The 12,861-nt window shown below is 45.9% G+C and overlaps 3 protein-coding genes across 5 annotated transcripts; all 3 read right to left on the reverse strand.

Annotated features, from left to right (window-relative positions):
- Positions 1 to 961: 961 nt before the first annotated feature.
- On the reverse strand, positions 962 to 3,720 carry LOC133892470 (uncharacterized). Of its 2 annotated transcripts, XM_062333278.1 has the most exons (3): positions 3,605 to 3,720; positions 1,790 to 3,009; positions 962 to 1,697 (listed from the first exon to the last, which is right to left on the reverse strand). In XM_062333278.1, exons 1-3 carry the CDS (start codon positions 3,631 to 3,633, stop codon positions 1,660 to 1,662), a joined length of 1,287 nt encoding a protein of 428 aa, XP_062189262.1. In that variant the 5' UTR covers positions 3,634 to 3,720; the 3' UTR covers positions 962 to 1,659. The 2 variants fall into 2 exon arrangements, with proteins under 2 accessions (XP_062189262.1, XP_062189261.1); XM_062333277.1 differs by having other exon boundaries at positions 962 to 3,009.
- LOC133892471 (uncharacterized) lies at positions 2,910 to 6,217 on the reverse strand. 2 transcript variants are annotated; one of them, XR_009904380.1, is made up of 3 exons: positions 5,020 to 6,217; positions 4,389 to 4,514; positions 2,910 to 4,046 (listed from the first exon to the last, which is right to left on the reverse strand). XR_009904380.1 is itself a non-coding variant. In XM_062333279.1 (2 exons), the coding sequence occupies exons 1-2, from the start codon at positions 6,089 to 6,091 to the stop codon at positions 4,459 to 4,461; spliced, it is 1,128 nt and encodes a 375-aa protein (XP_062189263.1). In that variant the 5' UTR covers positions 6,092 to 6,217; the 3' UTR covers positions 4,164 to 4,458. The 2 variants fall into 2 exon arrangements, 1 of the variants encoding a protein (XP_062189263.1); XM_062333279.1 differs by lacking the exon at positions 2,910 to 4,046 and having other exon boundaries at positions 4,164 to 4,514.
- A 1,618-nt stretch (positions 6,218 to 7,835) lies between these two features.
- Positions 7,836 to 10,004, reverse strand: LOC133892866 (putative disease resistance protein RGA3). Its single transcript, XM_062333848.1, has one exon. It carries the CDS (start codon positions 9,882 to 9,884, stop codon positions 8,400 to 8,402), a length of 1,485 nt encoding a protein of 494 aa, XP_062189832.1. The 5' UTR covers positions 9,885 to 10,004; the 3' UTR covers positions 7,836 to 8,399.
- Positions 10,005 to 12,861: the final 2,857 nt, after the last annotated feature.

Below are 12,861 nucleotides of genomic sequence, written 5' to 3' on the forward strand. Positions count from 1 at the left end.
GGTCAAGTGAGTACTCAGTAGCATGTATCATCATCCTTTTTTTTCCAGATCAACAATGCCGATAGACAACAAAATCTAGATCCGGTAAACCAGATATATATACATGACAACTTAAAAACATCATCTCCTTCCATTGTGAAAGAGCATTAGCACTTTTGCCACACATAAATTCTGAAGCATCAGAAAGAACAAGCAGGGTAGGTTGAGAAGTAACACAGCACCGACTGTTCTGAAGCTTTAATCTGTACCTTAAACCGAAAAAAGCTAAATCTACAGTCCGAAAGATGGACTCATGACCCTAGTAGCGCAGATGCTGAAAGTGACTGGAATCTGCTGACTAGAATTGGACTCATGACCCTAGTAGCGCAGATGCACAGGTAAGCCATAAACGCATGCATATTCTGACGTACAAATTCCAGCCCAGAGATGCACGATTAATAGTGTACTTGTCCAGCATCTCATCAGTGCACATTACACAACAAAGAGTTTGCCGCACAACACGACTAAATTGTCAGAAATGACAGACCTACTTCGTTGACCAGCACAGGTCCGGTACAATGCGTTGGGTTCACTGATCATGTCAAAAGTTTCAGGCTCTTCCATGATGCATCAAAGGAAGCTGTATGTTCCAGTTTCTCGTCACACGTTACGAGTCGTCCGGTGATGACGAACGACCTATCATCAGGGCCGTACCTAAGAATTTGAGGCCCCAGTGCTAATCGCAAAATGAGGCCTACATTTGAGAAATACCGATAACCAACATATATTTCTATTTTATCTCATGGAGCTGCCTATCATTACAAATTTATCTCATGGTGCTGCAAGTTTTCTGAGTAGTCAGTGTGATTTAGCACCTGCTGATCCATGAAAACGAAGACGATTAAATTACAATCTCAGATGAAAGAAGTCCGAAAAATCCCAATGCTTCCATGCAAGTACACACAACAGAGCAAGCATCATATCAAATCAAACTGCTGCAATTAGCACAGTACATGTACTTCAAAGATTTGAGTACCTATACAGCTACAATCATAGGAAACCGATCAGTTCAACAAACTCAATATCTCTTTCCAACTGTTTTTGTCTAGTGATTGGTAGGATGCCCAATCTTCTTAAAACATAAGGCTCTCCTTGCCTTGCAACAAGGAGCTGATAAGTTGATCCATCTCCATTTGGCAAACACGATCAGGAGGCTCTGTCGCCAAAATGCCCTGCAGGGTTGAACTGAAAACATAAAGAAAACGCAAGTCTGAAAGCCCAGACTGAGGCTTCTATCTGGAGTGAAACCAACGATTATATCTCATGAAAATCTATGCCTCAGCGTCATGCATTATTCTGTTGACAAACACTTTACATATGATAAGGTAGTAGTACAGTCTGACTGTGTTGTAACTTTCAATATCCTATCAAATAGTGTGTCTATGCTGACACCTATTGAAACATATAAAGATTTATACTCCTATGTAAGCCTGATAATGGCAGAATTAAGAAAGTGTAACTCCATTGTCCATAGAACGCTTCCTCTTGGCAGCTGTAGTTTTCCGCTCAGCAACCTCACATGTATAGACATGGCTATAGTAGGGCGGTATCCGAGACCTCCATGCTAGGGCCTCAAATTTCCCATGAGGCTTAACGCTTCCATACATCACATCTTCAAATCTAATCTTTGGAACCTCCTCTTGAGAAGAGCGTTAACACTGAAAATAAATCAGGAAATCTTCAGAAGGTGTAGCCATTCTCCCAAGCTGTGCAGGTCTACTTTGGTTCATAAGATCAAGTGGATGCTCACCAAATTTGGAGACATGTTTCTGGATAAGCCCTCTCAAGAAGGCCAGAACCTTGCACCAAAAGTGAATGTCAAAGTTGTCCCTCAGCAAACGACCAGTGACGTTTGCGCCAATGAGGGAACCTTTCTGCATCCTGGCTATCTCCATGGCCAGGTGCGCATGCCTCGGGTGCATCTTGGGATCCATGCTTCCAAATGTAAGTGTCTTGAAGAAATACCAGTATGCCTCATGGGACAGATACCTCAGAGTTAGAGCCCGTGTTGTTCCAAACTTTATGATCTTGTGAGACCGGCTTGTGACTATGATTTTACTACCGCTTTGCATGCTCCATTTAGAAGCAGAATACAGCCTATTCCATGCATCTTCATTGAGGTCTCCAATTAACTCAACAACAACTAGCAATCTCCCATCTTTGTTCGAGCTTGACACACGACTTTGATCTTTCATCGCACATCCTTCTCTGAGAGTAGCTAGCTCGTCATCAGTAAAATCATGGTTGTGCAAGAACAAGATTTCTGAGAAATGATCGCGGACTCTTACATCCTTACAAACATGAGCAACAAGGGTGCTCTTGCCAACTTTGCTGGGACCAACAATTGGCAGGACCTCCAGTTCTTCAGTACCGCAAGTGTGTCTGTGCAACAGGAAGTTGATGACAAGTTGTGTTTCCATCTGGCGGCCAAACATGCACTTGCTCAACAGGAGATACATGCTGTAAGGCTCTCGGTACATGCAGGGATAGCTCGCCAAGAACAGGACCAGCTCTTTCGAATCAAGGATCCTGAAGTTCAAGCAGTCAAGCATCGCTTGCATTTCTTCCAAAATCCGTGTACTTGTTCCACTGGACAAACGGAAATCTTTGAACGAACTAATTTTGGAGAATAGTGAAGGGTGACTCACGATCTGATCTTCGGTCTCCTCTTTGTCTTGAGATTGGTATCTGAAGGTGTCGAGTGTGTAAAAGCCTCGGTGCATGGTGTTTCTCAGCAAGTCCAGCTGCTGGAGCATAGCTCGGTTTGTAATGTGCCGCCCCATGGCCTCATCGACAATGACCTGCGCCCGGAGGAGAGCCCTTTGCAGGCTGTCCTCCACGGGCAGCGCTGGTGGCTTGGAGCACTTGTTGATGATGAAATTTATGGATCTATTGGTCAGCTCGCCCAGTACTGCAGAAAGGAAATTATCCATTTGGAGGCCCTCTCTCTCACTCCTCCGGAAGACAACGCTGAAGATAGGCAAGACAACACACAGTAAGTTTGATGTCTCTGAAACTCTTTGTATTCTATGTTTCTCGTCAAAACTCCAATGAGAACAAGGACATATGAGAATAATTGAACTCAAGGAAAGCAAGCACGTATAAGAACAACTAATCTGAGAGAGTCAATAGTCCATTCACATGTTTGACCTTTGGGACAGCTGTCTCTATCTTTGTTGACAATTACTACCAGTACTAGACTACTAGCTAGCTGAGAACAGGTACAGCTCTTGACTGTTGACTCCTGAGCCTTTGCTTAATGGTCCACTGAGCCATCACCATCTATGATCTATGTAATTTCTCTGTAAGAGCACATGTGATATGAAGGTCAGAGAAATCAGATTGTAAGATCAGAGGCCGATGTATGTTCCATATATCAGCCAGGAACTGTGTTAACCGGTGTCCCCTGTTACACTTTGGACAGACTGAACACGAGTTGCCTCTAGGCAACAGATTTTGCACCACAAATTTTCAACAAAGGAAATAATTCTCTTGTGTTAGCTGATATCGTTAGCGGTAAAATGTTAAATGTTATTTCAAGAGGATAGTGCTCTGCAAATATTACCTGAGCATTAAGGAATAAGGATAGCACATGCTCCAACAATATCTGAAAACCTGAATAATGTATCTTGCATCCTCCGTCGTGCCGACACTGCTGCTGAAGAGAGCAGTGACGGTTCTCTAACCGACATACAGAATATGAACTATTAAAAAACTAATACACATGTATGGTGTACAGATGTTTCTCAACCTTTCATATCCACAATGTTAATGTCAATCGGTCAGCTATCCTTTCAACCTTTCCATGCGTTTTCTTCTGTAAGTGAACTACTAAAAATATCAGCGTTCAATAAACACAGCTAAGACCCGTTCCTAGCTAGGAATTTTGAAGGATTTCTGTAGGAATTGTACTCATTCATGAGAAATTCATATATTCCATATGGGGCCTGAATGTTTTCACAAACTGGTGCTTGCTGAAAGGAATGTTTGAGAGCATTGAGCACCTCCTGGTTATTGAAGATGGCAAAACACACATCAGGGATTATTTCCTTTCTTTCCTCAGTTCTCATGTTCAAGTCACAAGATACTGAACCAAACTAAAATTGCAGAAGTAGCATGACAAATATGAAATTTTAGTTTTATTGATCATAGATAATTTTACACGAGGGGAACTATATTCATTCTAGGCTTTCATTGCAAGCTAAAATTCAGGAGTACACGTAGAGTAGGCTAATGCAGGGGTTACCAGTGTACAGACAAAGCAATATTCACACTAACAAGTTTTAGAGATGATCCCTTAAACAAAACATAGAACCCCTGAAGACTAACAAATTAAGAACATGACTAACCACACTGATGCTAAAGGGTTGTCCTGATTTCCCCTGGACCGAGAAACCCGCACATAAGCACCTTATTTTATCAAGCACTTGAGGCACCCGCTTTTGGTCCCTCGTCTGTAGAGGCCACTCCCAATGCTGCAGAAATACACAAATTTTGGAAATAGCATCAGCTGATCGAGAACCGATTTGTTCTCAGTGAACATTTGTTTCTAACCAGACACAAAAGCCAACATGTTGCTGGCTAACCAAACAGGCCACCAGGCAACAACCACACTTGATCATTGAGACAAAATGGACTCAAAACTTGAGAAAGAATACCTCTCTTTGTGTGGCACTGATATCATCTATGTTGCCGGGGGGGGGGGGGGGGGAGTATTCTAATTTATCTCCTGCTTAGTACTTTACTAGCCCTGCCTAAACTAAGATAAGTTTTCAAAACGCCATCATCTGTCCACAACAGGCGTAATAGATGAAAAAATGGCATGCCTAGCCAATTTGAAGCATGGTCCAAACTTAGATAGGAGTAGCGCAGTTTTTTTAATTAGATTGAGATATTTCACTATACTACTTCATTATTCTTGATCACAGATAAGCAAAGCTGTACCCAGTTAAAGACATACAGAACGAATGAGACTAGTACCTGGAGTGTGGAAGCTCATGTAGGGGAAAATGCCAGAGAAGCCACTGTCCCTGCACACCTTTGTGACCTGGCTAGACTTTAGATCAATGGTGAAGATTCCATCACCTGTCCGCACAAAATAAATACCAATGCCATCCACAAAGCTAACCACATCAGAAAAGGTTGAGAGGGCATCAACAGGGAGCAGCATCTCGAGCTCAATGACTCTGCTCTGCACCCAATGCGATTCTCCTTGAGGATGAGCCTCCCTCGACCACAGGTAGATGGTGGACTTATCTGCTGTGGCGAATCCGAGCCCGCCATCATCCCTAGTACTGAGCACAATGCGCTGCCCATAGAAGCGTAGTGGTGGCAGGTCAATCACTGCCATTTCATGTGTGCCCAAATTGTACTCGAGGATTCTGGTGCCCATCTGAAATACGAAGTAGAGTGCATTCCCCGCAAGAGCACTGGGCGTGAAATCGACGCTGTCATGGGGATGCTGAGCAGATGTCGGCTCGCTCCACGCACCACCCTCCGATGAGTAGACGTAACCGAACATGTCTTTCTGATTGGTGCCCACGACGACCACGAGGAAGTGTCCGCGGTGGCAGTCGAGGTGGTCGCAGGCGCCGCCGCCGGCGCAGAGCACCGCCGCGTTCCAGCTGTACGGGTACACGGAAGACGGCGGCAACGGGGGCACCTCCCTGCGCTCGTCCGTTGTTGGGTCCCAGATGATGAGGCTACTCTCGAAAGGGTTGTAGCCGCAGTCCCAGTGGAGGAGGACGCGGCCGTGGCGGGCGTCGATCACGCGCCAGTTGCGGCGGCCGGCATGGGGCAGGCGGAAGGTGGAGGTGGAGATGAAGCGGAAACCTGACCCGATGTTGCCGAGGAAGCCGAGCATGGGGGGCGCGCGGTGGAGCTCGCGGAACCTGCGGCGGAAGCCGGGGCCGGAGACGAGGCCGCACCAGCGCTCGCAGACGAGGGCGGCGCGGACGAGCAGCGCGGGGTCGTCCGGCGGGACGCGGAGGAGGACCTCTTCGACGAGCTCGTCCATTAGCGCCGCCGGTGGCGGCGGATCCGGCGGATCCATGCTGCTTGCTTGGTCGGCGGAGCAAGATCCCTTTGTCAGTCAACGCTTGGTATCTGGAGCGGATTTTACAGGTGGGTCCACGAGAGCAGCGTAATTGGCGATCTGCCTTCGATCCTGGCCGCACCCTTTAGATCCAACGATCCAGATGACGTAGAGCCCGGACAGTAAACGACACACCGACCGGTGGCTCCTCGCTCGGCGTCGTCTCGTCGGAAACCACACGGTCGTGTGGAAGCGCCGCATTTCCACCGGAGATCGTCTCCACGGTCGTGGCCACCTCCTTGGAGAATCCGCCCTTGCCTCTCCATCTCTCCTTCCCACACTGCGCTTGGTGGCAACCCTTTTTCGCGCCCACGCGCCGGGGAACGAAGGCCCCGCCCAGACCCGTAGTCACCGCCCCCTCGGCGTCGAGGTCCGCCAGCCTGTCTCCGGCCAAGGTAAGCTCTACCCCTTGGAGTGCCTGGCCAATGGTGGCGACGGCGTCCGCCATTTCCCTGTCCGGGGGCCCGTCGATCACCTGCAGGGGTTTCTCGGACAAAAGGTCAAGATCACCGCCAAGGTCTCCCACCCAGCTCGCCGCGGCGTCTCCGGCGGCCACCTTCCCCAGCGCCGCGCTCTCGATCCCTCGCCCGCACCTCGTTGGCCGGCAGCATGCATCTCCGCTGCGTGCATGCGTTTCCCACCACATCGCTGAGACACCCTCACCTTCTCCTGCCTCCGGCCGTGGCCGTGGCTTCAGCTTCCCCCCTGTCCGGCACCAACACGGTAAACCGCGCCATCAATTGGAAGAGTTGAAGGAATGAATATCCAGGCTTCCACTGCGAGCTAATAGAGAGAGCTTATTGCCGCACAGAGCACCGCCGCGTTCCAGCTGTGAAGATCCAGCAACCCCGAAAGCATGGGCAGCTGTCGCCGATCGTCCGTGATTTGGGTCCCAGATGGCGACGGCGAAATTCTTCAAGCGATCGTACCCCACGTGCCTACTGTGGAGGAGGAGGACGTCGACTGTGCGCCAGTTGTTGCTGATGGCGCAGTGCGGCGCGGAAGGAGGTGGTCGGGACGAAGCCGGAAAAGCAACCGACGTAGCACAAGAGGAAACCGAGAATGGGCGGCAGCGGAGGGTGAGGATTATTGTTCTAGAGAAAACCTTCTTTTCTTTTCTTTTCTTTTCAGATCGATCGACTTGGAGAAACGTTTGGTATGGCCATGAATGAGAATACGAGCTTTGCTTATTTACTGAATTCGTGATCCAAAATACTCCAAGGTACAAACTCACACGATACATCCATGTGTTTACAGTACAAAAAGATAGCTACGTTATGTATGCCACTGGCATTAATTTTTGGCGTATCAATTTCGTGAATCGTAAATTACTCCCCGAGCGCAAAGGCAGTGGCATCGAAGCTGTCGAGAGGCCGGTGCCAGTCTTGAAGGTGACCTTCTCCGGCGAGGCCTCGGGAACATAGACCTCGACGACGCTGAGCCAGAGCATCAGCTCCTTGGTCTTGACGCCGGTGATCTTCCTCAGCTTGCCCTTCTCGACGAACGCTGAGCCAGAATACACATAACATTATGACATATGTACGCATGGAACTACAAGATTGACCGTTTCTCTTTGATCATATCCATCCGAGTTTGAATTGGACCAATTCAGTCGAGTAGTCAAACTCCTCTTTGAAAAAGCTGACTAGTCAAACAATGCACACAGCACTCGATCACGCCCCAGCAGAGTGAGCAGATAGCTACTGATTAAGTTGCCTCAATTTGTGGGTGAAGGTCATGTAATTTTGCTGTAACCATTAAATAAATTTTAGCATCTTGCACATTTTAGCATCCAGCAGAGAGAGCTTACAAAGAACACTAGGGAAATCACACCCGTACGGAGACAATGGAATTACACACTCAGATGAAAGATAGCAAGATCAAGTAATACAAGTACACACAGGGAAACAGAGCAGGCATCATATTGAATCAACCTGCTGCACTATCATAGTACAGGTACTTGAAAGATAGAAAGATCAAGTAAATACAGCTACAATCACATGAAAGCGAAACCATTCAGTTCACCTAACTCAATATCTCTTCCCAAATCTATCTGGACCAGTGATTGGTAGGAATCTGAATCCTCTTAAACCATGAGGTTCTGCTTGCCTTGCAACAAGAAGCTGATAACTTTGCATATGACAATGTAGTAGTACAGTATCACAATGTTGTAACTTGCGACATCCTATCATGACTATGCAGTAACTTGTGACACCCTATCAAACATATTCAGATATCCTCCTATATAAGATAGATAATGACAAAACTAACAAAGTGCAACTCCATTTTTCATAGAACGCTTCCTCTTGGCAGCTGTAGTTTTTAGCTCTATAATCTTACAATTACAGACATAACTATAGTAGGGGGGTATCCGAGACTTCCATACTAGGACCTCAACATTCCCATTAGGCTTAACGCTTCCATACATAATATCTTGGATTCTTATCTTCGGAAACTCCTCTTCTGAAGAGCACTGATACTGATAAGAAACCATGAAATCTTCGGAAGGTTTTGCTATTCTTCCAAGACGTGCGGGTCTATTTTGGTTCAGAAGATCAAATGGATGCTCACCAAATTTGGAGAGAGATTTTTGGATGAACCCTCTCAAGAAGGTCAGAACCTTGGACCAATAGTGGATGTCAAAGTTGTCCCTCAGCAAACCAGAGGTGACGTTTGCGCCATTGAAGGAACCATTCAGCATCTTGGCTATCTCCATGGCCAGGTGCGCGAGCCTCGGGTGCATCTCAGGATCGATGCTTCCAAATGTAAGTGTCTTGAAGAAATACCAGTAAGCCTCATGGGATAGATACTTCAGAGTTAAAGCTCGTGTTGTTCCAAACTTTACTATCTTATCAGACCGGCTTGTGACTATGATTTTACTACCACTTGGCAGACACCGTTTAGAAGCAGAATACAACCTACTCCATGAATCTTCATTGATATCCCCAACTAACTCAACAACAACTAGCAATCTCTCGTCTTTGTTCGAGTCCGAAACACGATTATTATGTTTCACTGCACATCCTTCTCCGAAAGTAGCTAGCTCATCATCTGTAAAGCCACCGCCACTCAAGAACAAGATTTGTGAGAAACGATCCCGGATTCTTTCATCCTTGCAAACATGAGCGACAAGGGTGCTCTTGCCGACTTTGCCGGGACCGACAATTGGCAGGACCTCCAATTCTTCAGCACCATGAGGTTGTGTTTGCAACAAGAAGTTGACGACAAGTGCTGCTTCCATCTGGCGGCCATACATGCAGTTGCCTAGCAGGAGATGCATGCTATAAGGATGGCAGTACAGGCGAGGGTAGCTCGTCAAGAACGCGACCAACTCTTCCATATCATGGATCATGGAGCTCAAATAGTCAAACAACTCTTGCAGTTGTTCCAAAATCTGCGTTTTTCTACTGGAGAAACAGAAACCCTTCAGAGAATTTACTTTAGACAGAGACGAAGAGTGACTCACGACCTGATCTTTGGCGTCCTCCTTGTCATGAGATTGGTATCTGAAGGTGTCAAGCACGTAATATCCTCGGTACATGGCGCATCTCAGCATGTCCAGCTGGAGGAGCATAGCTTGGTTTGTGATGTGCCGCCCCATGGCCTCGTCGACAATGACCTGTGCTCGGAGCAGGACCCTGCGGAGGCGATCCTCCACCTCCAACGTCGTCGGCTTGGAGCTTCTGCTGATGAAGAAATTTATGGATCTAGTACTCAGCTCACTCAGAACTGCAGAAACGAAAATCTCCATTTGGGGACTTTCTCCTCAGGAAGATAACGCAGCAGGTGGAGAGAATGAACACTCAGCTGTAGAATGGCATGAGATGTCGCTGTGTACGACTCCAAGGAGAGCAAGGACGTATTAAGAACAACTCAGAGAGAGAGAGAGAGAGATGACTAGTTAAAGTCATGCAAAAGATCTGTCCAGTCCAATAGTCGATGCACGCGATGTTTCATGTTTGACCTTTGGAACTCCTTTTGTCTTCGCCGGATTGGTCTGATTGACTTTTTCTCTCCCTCGTTGTGAACAAATACTACACTTTGAACAGGTACAGCTCTTGACTCTCCGGTTTTTGCTTAGTGCGCCATTACCATCTATGTAACTTCTCTGCAAAGCTGGCTTGCAACATGCAGTTCTTCAATTCCATATTCTCACCAGGACAGACTTGATCAAATACTGCTTCACTTTTCACATAATGAAAAGCATATGCTGCCCCTGCCTTCGCTTGTAACACTCCACCCCAAAATCCGCTTACCATCCAGCCTCCACGTGGGACTAATCCCACCATACTAACAACTGGGCTGGGGTCACGGTTTGAAAATGCAACGTTTATTGAGTGGTTATCATGATTACCGAGCTTACCTAGCCGCACCGATTTCATAATGTAACCGGTTACCAAATTTGAATTCAAAAAATTCAAATCAAATTTGAAAAAAATAAAAAAAAAAAATCTAGAAAAAATTTCATAAAAAACTAGAAGCAATTCTAAGACCATATGTGAAAGAAATTTTCAAAAAATATTATTTGCATCACAAAATATATGCTCAAACATTGATAGTTCGAAAAAGGCTAAAAAGATGCCAAAATGGATCGAATGCACAATGCAAACGGCTTGTTTTGGCCCACCTCAATGGGATAAGAGCACCGGAGGTCTTCTCCTCGTTGTGTAGTACCCTCGTGTCATTTCACATAAAAATCCCCACCTTTGTCACCCGGCCGTCCAGATCCGCAGCGTTGCCGTGCAAATCCAGCGGAGACAACGCACGTATCAGGCGAGAAGGGTCGGTTATCAACCGCATTGGAGCTGTAGTTGGTTTTGTTCAATGTTTACTCGCTGTTGGAATTTGTGGAGTGCTAATAGGATGATATATGTTGTTTTGCAGTAATCGATAACAGATAGAGATGTGGTGTGACAGCACGGGGACAACTTGGCTCTGGGGTTTAGGTGCAATTGCTGCAAGAAGGAAAACAAAGGTGATGGTGCCACAAGGTTGAAAGAACATTTGGCAGAGCGCGGAACAAATGTTATAAGTTGCGATAGGGTGCCTCCAGATATGTGTGGTTACTTCAGGCATAAGCTTGATAGGGCAAGAGATAATAGGAAGTGAAGGTCTGAGGAGAGGCTTCGGAGGCGAGAGGCTCCATGTAGATTTGACAAGCGATAATGATGAGACAGAAGAGAAATAAGTGCAACGTGTCATGGCTTAGTCTAGGGAGGAGGAGGTGTCGAGCATATAATAGCCTCGGTGCATGGCATCTCTCAGCATGCCCAGCTGCTGGAACATGGCTCGGTTTGTGATGTGCCGTCCCATTGCCTCGTCGATGATGGCCTGCGCCTAGATCAGAACCCTGTAGAGGCGATCCTCCACGTCTAGCACCGGTGGCTTGGAGCGTTTGTTGATGAAGAAACTTATAGATCTGGTGGTCAGCTCACCCAGGATTGCAGAAAGGAGGATCTCCATTTGGGGACTCTCTCCTCAGGAAGACAACACAGCAGGTGGAGGAGAGAATGAACAGTTAGCTGTGGAATGGAATGAGATGTCTCTGAGTCAAAACTCCAAGGAAAGCAAGGATGTATTAAGAACAATTCATAGAGAAAGAGAGAGAGAGATACTTGTTCAAAGTCATGCAAAAGGTCAGTCCAGTCTAATGGTCCATGCACGCGATGTTTGACCTTTGCGCCTCCTTTTGCCTACTCCATATTGTCCTGATCGACTTCTTGTTAACGAATACCACTAATAGCTGAGGGCAGGTACAGCTCTTGAGTCTTGAGCCTTTGAGTAATTCAAAACCATCGCCACCTGCACAGCAATACAAGTTTTCTACAGTTTCATCAATTCCTTATTCTCCCACGCTTGTAGTCTTGAAACACAAAGACGATAATATATTAAGGAGAGACTTGATCAACTACTTCTTAAGTGTTTTCAAATGATGAAAAGCACAGCCTGCTCCTCCCTTCTCCACAGTCCACACATTTGCACTGCCTTCTTGTGAAGAGTCGAGCCTGAAATATGGAGATGCTGCTGTCTATTACTTCAGGAGAACTAGCCATAATGACTCGAAACTTGCCAGGCATTTTCCCTACTTATGTGCGGTTTCTTCTGGCGTTCTGACCAGCCCTGAGCACTAACTAATCCATGAAAGTTAAGATGTACCTGTCAAAAATGGTAGCTATTCTGACTAGTAAAACATTAGAAACTGCGTTAACTGAAACATTGTTTTTGGCTTTTACCAGCTAAAAACCATGTAGACTGTGAATTAGTTTACTTGTAACAAAGGTCAGAAGAGGAATATTTTGAATTAGTTTACTTGTGATATCTAATGCTTTGTACATGAGAATCAACCATTTTGTGATTATGTTGTTCCTTAAAAAGCAGGAACTGTAGATTGTTACTGTACAGCGTACGTTATGTGTGCAGTTTCTTTACTACTTTCTTTCCTATGCTCTTCACTAAGTTAATATAATTGCTTGCTTTAATATATATATATATTTTTTTTTTTTTGTTTGTGCTCTGAAAGCATGCATTCAGGCATTGAGTAGGCCTTTACGTTACTTTATTTTTACATTTTCCTATCATGAAAGTATGGATTATTTGAACATGTATGCTTGACAACTAACTGAAGTCAAACAGACATTTGTTCTTGTCTTTGTATCTGAGTATCTGACAGAAAAACAAGTAGCAGTATAGTACAAAGGTATTTGACATTTACAAGCTACTGCCTCCAA

The sequence above is a fragment of the Phragmites australis genome, chromosome 15 (assembly GCF_958298935.1).
Source record: "Phragmites australis chromosome 15, lpPhrAust1.1, whole genome shotgun sequence".
Lineage (NCBI taxonomy): Eukaryota > Viridiplantae > Streptophyta > Magnoliopsida > Poales > Poaceae > Phragmites > Phragmites australis.

Coding starts and splice junctions, on each gene's coding strand:
- LOC133892470 (XM_062333277.1), bottom strand. CDS start 3,633: ATGTGCTATCCTTATTCCTTAATGCTCAG. Junction 3,010..3,604: donor CCTTATTCCTTAATGCTCAG/GTAATATTTGCA, acceptor GCCTATCTTCAG/CGTTGTCTTCCGGAGGAGTG.
- LOC133892471 (XM_062333279.1), bottom strand. CDS start 6,091: ATGGATCCGCCGGATCCGCCGCCACCGGCGGCGCTAATGGACGAGCTC. Junction 4,515..5,019: donor CATGAGCTTCCACACTCCAG/GTACTAGTCTCA, acceptor GTATTTCTGCAG/CATTGGGAGTGGCCTCTACA.
- LOC133892866 (XM_062333848.1), bottom strand. CDS start 9,884: ATGGAGATTTTCGTTTCTGCAGTTCTGAGTGAGCTGAGTACTAGATCC.